This window comes from Aquarana catesbeiana, linkage group LG07, assembly GCF_042186555.1.
Source record: "Aquarana catesbeiana isolate 2022-GZ linkage group LG07, ASM4218655v1, whole genome shotgun sequence".
NCBI classification, from domain to species: domain Eukaryota; kingdom Metazoa; phylum Chordata; class Amphibia; order Anura; family Ranidae; genus Aquarana; species Aquarana catesbeiana.
Window position 1 is genome coordinate 26,534,412 of NC_133330.1, and position 8,498 is coordinate 26,542,909.

Genomic DNA, 8,498 nt, shown 5'->3' on the forward strand with positions numbered 1-8,498 from the left:
TCCGCAATAAACGTTTTGCATTTAGATCTGCCTATATGACCTCTTCGTCATTTAGAGCCCTTTTACACTGCCAGCGCGGGGGACATTGGGGACCGAAAAAAAGGGGTTAAAAGCGGCGCTGCCCATTGATTTCAATGGGCAGGCGCGCTTTAGGAGTGCTGTATACACCACTTCTAAAGCGCCTCAAAGAAGCTGCTTGCAGGACTTTTTTTGACGTCCCGCCAGCACAGCGCCCCCGTGTGGAAGCACTCAGACATTCACACTGGGACTGCAGATGAGGCATTTTTCAGGCGCTATTTTTAGCACTAAAGTATACATATTGTTACATATTATTTAATGTTGTTTCCTATTAGTAAGTGATGGTTATCAGATGTAACGTTTCCTTCGCTGTATCGCAGTAGTTCTGGCCGATTCTCAGCTCCAGGTTAGAGCCCTTTCACACTGGGGCGGCATCGGCGGTAAAACGCCGCTATTATTAGCGGCGTTTTTACCGTCGGTATGCGGCCGCTAGCGGGGCGGTTTTACCCCCGCTAGCGGCCGAGAAAGGGTTAAATACCACCGCAAAGCGCCTCTGCAGAGGCGCTTTGCCGGCGGTATAGCCGCGCCGTCCCATTGATTTCAATGGGCAGGAGCGGTAAAGGAGCGGTATACACTCCGCTCCGAAGATGCTGCTAGCAGGACTTTTTTTTACAGTCCTGCCAGCGCATCGCTCCCGTGTGAAAGCCCTCGGGGCTTTCACACTGGATACACAGGAGCGGCACTTTCGGGTCGGTTTGCAGGCGCTGCTATTAGCGCAATAGCACCTGCAAACTGCCCCAGTGTGAAAGGGCTCTTAGAATTTTTATTTGGGGCCCATTTTACACTCAAAGTAGAATTGAAGGCAATTTTTTTTTTTTTTTAATTTTTTTTAGGCTTGGCACAAAGTGACACCCTAATGCTGGGTATACCTTGGTATAAAGGTGGAGTTGGCCTTTAACACTAATACAGTAACTGTCCTGCTGACCCCCAAAAGATGTTGCCATCCATCGGGTAGATGATCCTCTGCTGCGCCCCTCTGATTTAGTTTCACTTTGCATCAGACTTTGACTTGGCCCTGCCAATGATCACATCCCTGGCCAGTTAGAGTATCATTAGACGAGGGGGGGGAAGAGTCTAAAACTGCCACTGCGATTGCAAAACTACAAGTCCATCATGCCTCTGCCTGTGGGAGTCATGCTTGTAACTGTCAGCCCTGCAATGCCTCATGGGACTTGTAGTTCCGCAACAGCTGGAGGGCCGACAGTTTGAGACCCCTCCCTGTTCTAGAGCTAACTCATTTCTGTACCCAAGTCCAGATGAATGGCATGGAGCCATGAAAGGCGCGTTGAGTTTCCATGGGGTGCCCAGCCAAGTCTGGCTCGTGATCTAGTTACTGGCCCATACATATCTTTTCACACATTCATTGAGTACTATGTAACTATTCCATGTGTATTTTTGTTTGTATAACTTTTCTATGTGTATATGTACTTTTGTTCTATATATTTTCTATAGCGGCTCTGTTGCATATGGTGTACCCAATGTCTGTTAATAGGAAATATCCTGTGTTATATCTACAATTAATCGTGCTCAAGATTGATATTTTTCGCCTTATTGCCAAATGCCTTTTCTATGACGTGTTACATATTTGTATTTATACCTTCTTATTAATATTCAATACTTCTCATGTGCTGCCAAGCTGAAACCTTTGTATCCATCATGTCCATGCCATGTGTAATGTATGAAAAGACTTTTATACTTGTTTCATACCATTATTAATAATAAACAATGTTTACTAACCATGTTTACTAACCACTCTACCCGTCCACAGTGATTTGCCCATTTAAAGTCCCACATTTCTTATTTACCTGAATCATGGATGTATACACATTTCATTGTGCCTCATTTAAAAAAGGAGTTCCACCTAGGGGGTCCATTAAAAAAAAAAAAAAATTAAAAGTCAGCAGCTACAAATACTGCAGCTGCTGACTTTAATTGGACACTTACCTGTCCCAGGGTCCAGCAATGCGGGGGATCGAAGCCCCGTTCCCCCCCCCCCCCCCCTCCGCTCGCCGGCGCCGGCATTTCAACTGTGGGCGCCGGGCTGCGGCTTCACAGCCTGGCACCCACTGCGCATGCGTGAGCGGCGCCGCGCGCCGTGATTGGCCGCTCAATCACCTGGGACCTGTAATGGGTCCCAGATGATTGACAGGAGGGAGGGAGAAGAGCCGAGCCCTTCCTGTGCCGAGGGGGAAGTGATGTCACCAGCCCAGGCAAAGGAACAGGCAGACTACGAGGGACCCCCTAGCAACAGGCATTTAGAGGTAAGTAAAAAAAAAAAAAAATATCCAAATGTTTTTTTGTTTTTTTTTAGAATTTTTCAGGTATTTTTGTTTTTTTGGGTGGAACCCCACTTTAAAGTCCCAAACTCCCCATTTTTTCATTGATGGAGCTTACCCATGAAGTCAGGGAAAGTTCCATCCTTGTAGCAAAGTGAAACTAAATCGGGGAGGAGCACAGAAGAGGCTTTTCTGTCTAATAAAGATAAGAGGTTGCTCTTTAGGAGGAGCTTTTTTTTTTTTTTTTTTTTTTTTTTTTTTTTTTTTTTTTTTTTTTTTTAGAAGATTAGGGGCCAGTTCACGGTATGGGTTGTTTGTCCCCTATGTGATGGGGAAAAAATAGTAAAACAAAATAAATAGAATAAGTTAAATAAAAAAAAAATATTTATTTTTTACTTGTAAAGTTACACCCAAGCACATACCCCCCCCCAAAAAAATAAAAATAAAATGAAGGCCCCACACCCACACATGTAAACGCACGCAACGGGGCGCCTACGCCTAAAAACGTTGATTGCGATACACATGCCGCATATCGCTGCGCACACCGGATTGAGAGCAACAGTTCTAGCACCAGACTTTTGTAGCGCTAAACTGATGACCTATAGGGGGCTTTTAAAGCGTCTCCTATGGAAAATATAGGGTACTGACTGACATGTTTAAGGTTTGACATGTTTGGTATCTATTTACTCGGTGCAACCTCTGCTTTTATATTTTACCAAAAAAATGGGTAACTTTTTGCGTTTTCATGCCCTCTAAAATTAACTTTTAATGTGCTTTTTTTGGTAAAAAGAAAAAAAAAAACTTTGTTTCCTAGACCTTTGCGGTAATATCGTGTGACATGAAAAATTGGAACTACCACTATTTCATTCTCTAGGGTGTCTGCTTTCAGAAAATATATCATATTTGGGGGTTTATGTAATCTTCAGGCCTAAATGATTTTTTTTTTTTTTTTTTCCTGCCTTAAGAAATGCAAAAGAGTCTCTGGCAGTGAAAAGGTTAAAGCTGAACTCCCAAATATGATCTTTGTTGCGCACTTGGCCAGCTAGGCACGAGGTATTTACATATATCTCATACCTGGGGAAGCAGACAATCGCTGTGATAGCTGCTATCTGAGCAGCTGCTCCTCTGCATGCTGACCACAGGGGGCCGCTCACTCGGCGCCGCTGCCGTTCACAGAACATCTTGTATTTTTTTTTTTTTTGGTTTCAATGAATGCAAAGCGTTCTCTGATTGGACAAGGTGGGGAAGGAGCGGCAGTGTCGTCATAATCTCCACCTCATCCAATCGCTGTACACCTTATATTCTTTGAAAAGATACAAGGCGTTCTGTAATTGGCAGCGAGGCCAAGGGATCGACGCCTGTGGTCAGTTTGAAGAGGGGAAGCCGCTCGGCACCACGACCCGGAATCGCATGTGCCTAGGTGCCGCAGGCAGGGAGGTCCCGGATCTCTGGTTGCTTGTAGGCAGGTGCAGTTCGTTTCGGTCCGAATGTAAATTCGGACGAATTTTGGGTCATGCGGAGATTCAACTGTATTAGAATCTCCCGTATGAAATGGTAGCAAATTTCGTTGCAACTAGTCATATGTCATATATTAGTTTTCTAACGAATTCCAAACTTTTGGAACGATTCGAAAAACGATTGACAAATTCTGTGTGAAGAATATCTGGTTGTTAAGGAGCGTCTGGGAAGCCGGCCGCCACGTCCTTGACAACCGATGACTCCTCAGTGGGTTTCCCCTCCGACAGATGAAATTAAATGCTTTTCGCTTTCCTCTGGATCAACTGTGGGCATAGAATTGTGTATATGGGATTGTACGATTTGCTTTTTTGTAGGTTGAACCAAAATGGACTTATGTAAAAGAATGCCGGCAATGAAAATTGCAGGGGAAAAAAAACAGCGTGGGGGTCCCCCCACAATCCATACCAGGCCCTTCAGGTCTCGTATAGATTTTAGGGGAACCCCATGCCAAAATTTAAAAAAAAACATGTGGGCCCCCCCCAAAATCCATACCAGACCTCATCCGGGCATGCAGCTTGCCAGGCCAGAAAGGACGGGACGAGAAAGTGTCGTCTCCTAAGGTCCAAGTAGTCGTCTTTGAGTTGTCCCCAGGACACGGATCTCCAAGTGGGGACACACGGCAATAAAAACCTGGCGGAGTTCTTCCCTTCCTATCCGGAACTAGGAAGATGCTTTAGTGCTTTCACTTTAATTGTATCCGATCCGTGGTGACACGCGTTCTCACCACCATCGGGAAGTTCTCTGGCTGCTTGGTGGGTGTCACTCATGCTCTCTCCTTGCAGAAACTAAACCCCGTCCCTGGCTGTCCTTATGTAGGACTTTGGTGTGCGTTCCATGCAGTCGCAGTATGATAATATATGACCGCTAACATTTTCTCCCTGTGTTCTTGGATTTTATTTTGATAGAACCCCCCCCCCCAAAACCTCTTTCATAGCTGATATTTGTGTCTAGCTGCATTAGATGGTGGTTTACTGTCGGTTGTGACAGCTGTCAGCGGGTCCCGTTACTGTAATCTGAGACACGGCTGAGCCGGCGGACACTTCCTACTGTAGAGATAATACAACTACAAGGAACAATCGAATCCACAAGCCTTAAAGACCAAGTTCACCTTTATGATTATCATTTCTTATTTTTTTTTTTTTAAATGCACGTATTTTTGCAGATAAAAAAATTGTGCAATTTTTTTTCTGGTGCCTGCAGAGCATTGGACGGATGGGCCCTGATGTTCCGTGGGATGGGCCCTGATGTGGCGTGGGATGGGCATTGATGTGGCGGGGATGAGCCCTGATGTGAATGGGCCCTGATGTGGCACAGATCAGCACTGTGGGCACTTCACATCTAGCTCACTCAAATTGCTGCACCGGCTCCCTCTGCTCCTCGCACGCTGTACCGATCGGTGAGAGGAGAGAGCTGAACCGGACATGCGTCGGTTTGTTGACAAGTGATCGCTCCATCATTGGACTGGTAAAGGACTGCTGTCATTGTCCCCCTTCCCTGACCCGTGCCGGACCTGGCGATCACGGACACTTCGGGGTGTGCGACCAAAGTTGGGAGAACGTCCTAGTACGCCCTCCTAGAACTAGCTGACCGCGCCGTAGCTGTCATTCGGCTCTGGCTTGGTTGGCACGTGGTTAAAATGAATGACGCGGCTGTGTGGGCGGAGCCCTGCATGGCTGCGCTTTTCAAAAGAAATTGTAAAAAAATACAACAAAATGTGTGTCTCGAATCGCACCGCACAGACATCGCATGTGGTGTTTACATCCCGCAAGTGGTGACCCCCCCCCCCCTTCACCCCCCCCCCCCAGGCTCAGACTCCAGGTGAAGGTGAAAGGTTTAGTTTGCAGACTTGATGATCCGGGATTATGAATGAGGACCTGTCAGGACAGCTGAGGCTCCGGTGTTTTCTCACACTCAGAACTCTGGTTGTTTGGACGGCGGCCGGGCTCTGATCTGGTTATTGATCAACCAAGGTTCTCCAATCTGGTCTGTGCGGTGAAGGTCGTTCGTTGTGAAATGTCTGCGGTGTAATCTGAACCTTTACTGACACTCAGAGTTATGTAGTGTGGCGGCGCCGAGGTGATGTCACCTTTTTACTACAGAATGTTTTCTGTGTAAATATAGTGGGGGAAGGATTACAACCTGAGATCTATTTATTTTTTCACACCAGTGGAAATGGAACAGAAACTCTGTAGCACAAACGATTAGCATCTTGTGCTGCTTCTCTTCCCCAGTCTGGCTCTTCTGTAAAGGGGTTGCAAGGGGGCTTATACCAGGTCAGACTCAGGTACTTGTATATATAAAATAATGTAGGCCCCGTTCTAGTGATGCAGGAGCATTGCGTTTTTTTTGGAGAAACACTGTTCCTGGAATGGGCTGCCCTCCACTCCAAAAATGCACCAAAATATCTCTTGTATTCTTTTTTAGTTTTGTGTACTTTTTTTTTTTTTTTTGTGGTTATATTTTTATTTAAAAAAACACACACACACACACACACACACACACACACACACCCACACCAATAAATCCAAAAAAAATAAATAAAAATAATAAGTAAAAAAATTAAACAAAAACAAATAACAAAAAACACAAAACTAAAAAAAAAAAAGAAAGATACAGGAGATATTTTGGTGCATTTTTGGAGTGGAGGGCAGCCCATTCCATGAACAGTGTTTCCCCAAAAAAAAGCAATGCTTCTGCATCACTAGAACAGGGCCTACATTATTTTATATATACATGTAGTGCAAGTACCTGAATATGATGTGGTATAAGCTCCCCTTTCAACCCCTTTTACAGCAGAGCTAGACTTTTTTTTTTTTGTTTGTTTTGTTTGTTTGTTGTTGTGTTTGTTTTGGTGTTGTGTTTGTTTTGGTGTTGTGTTTGTTTTGGTGTTGTGTTTGTTTTGGTGTTGTGTTTGTTTTGGTGTTGTGTTTGTTTTGGTGTTGTGTTTGTTTTGGTGTGGGTGGTGTGTTGATGGTGTTGTTGTTTTTTGGTTGTTTTGTTGTTTTTTTTTTTGGTTGTGTTTGTTTTTGCAGACTTTGGTGCATTTTTAGACAGCTCTTTTTTAAACGCCCTTTTTTTTTTTTTTTTTAGCACGTTTGTCCAAACAAATGGCCGCTGCCCCCACCTATAACTGGCCTTCGCCGCAGGGAGCACATGGAAGGGGCGACACACGTAAAACAAGACCAAAGTCATATCCCAGCTCTACTTACCGACCAGCCTGCAACCATCTGAATTATACTGGCTTAACAATAAAAACAGGGGTTTAGTTTGCATACATTTGCAAATATATGCATAAGCTGCAAAACCACTTTAAAGTGATTGTAAAGGTTTTTTATTATTTTATTTTTTTAAATTTTTTTTTTTTTTTGTAAAATAACAAACATGTTATACTTAATTTGGAAAGATTTCCCCAAGGGGTTTTGTATTGCAGCAAAAAAATTCAAAAGTAGATTAAAAAAGTATAAATGTATTGAAAAAAGTAAGTCACATACAAAGACATTGATTATATTAAAACATAAGCTCTGTAGGTGAGGCTATTACAGCAAATTGCATTTCAATTGGGGTGTGCAGCAACCCTTTTTTCACCATTAGTATTGCCTTCCATTATTCAACAAACATGTTACTCTACCTGCCCTATGCAAGAGTTTTGCACAGAGCGGCCCCCGATCCTCCTCCTTCTGGGGTGCCCTGGCGATGCTCCTGGCTCCTCCTCTTCATCGGGTGCCCCCCTCGGAGAGCCGCTTTCCATGCGGGGCACCCGAGCGTGTGCGCTCCCGAGTCCTGCCGCTGTGTCCATTGACACAGCAGGACTTGGCCCCGGAGCCAATGGCTGCGTAGCTATCAATTTATCCAATGAGGACCCGAGACAACGGCTGGAGCTGCTGTGCTCATCCCCATCGCTGGAACGATCGGGCTCAGGTAAGTAAAGGGGGGGGGCTCTGGGGGAGCAGCTGCAGCGCAGAAGGTTTTTCACCTTAATGCATAGAATGTATTAAAGGTGAAAAACCTTGAGACTTTACACCTCCTTTAAGGCACCCAGTATTATCTGTAGCCCTAAGGCTGGGTTCACACTGCCGCATGGAGCGGCTCACAGCAGGGGTCCGGTCCGTCCCCCGTTTAAAGTCCAATTCCGGTCCGAATTTTGGGCTAAAATCGGACTTGAAACAGCCCAAAAGACGCGCGGGACTCCGGTGCAATTCGCTCCGCAGCCGCCCCGGAGATGTGTGAACTGGCTCCATAGAGACCTGTTAGGTCTCTATGGTTATACCCATATTTAAAGTGTAACATGATACTGATGCAGCGGCCTTTGCACCCCCCACCAAAACACAAATCCCCATTGTGACAGCAGGCAGGGGATCTTCTCCCTGCACCCGCTGTCACAATTTAAAAAAGCAAGCCCCCCTCCCCCCCCCACCTGGCTGCATCTTTCAGTCAGAGTTCTGTGAATGGGAGAACTTAAACTACCATCAAACATTGCGGCTGAAGGCTTGTAGTCCTCATTGAACTACCAGTGCGCTAATGAGTTCTCTAGGTAGTTTATTGCTGCTTCTTGTCATTCGGTAACTGCCTGCCCCGTACGAGGTATGAGCAGACGGTTACACAGACAGTCTGCAGGAGCCTGAGATT

The 8,498-nt window shown here is 45.3% G+C and overlaps 1 protein-coding gene across 1 annotated transcript in view; it reads left to right on the top strand.

Moving 5' to 3' along the window:
* Positions 1–7,488: 7,488 nt before the first annotated feature.
* Positions 7,489–8,498, top strand: part of IMPDH2 (inosine monophosphate dehydrogenase 2) — a 32,605-nt gene continuing 31,595 nt past the window's right edge. Inside the window, exon 1 of the mRNA XM_073591886.1 lies at positions 7,489–7,515. Coding sequence (XP_073447987.1) covers positions 7,489–7,515 — 27 coding nt within the window. The remainder of the gene's footprint in view (positions 7,516–8,498) is intronic.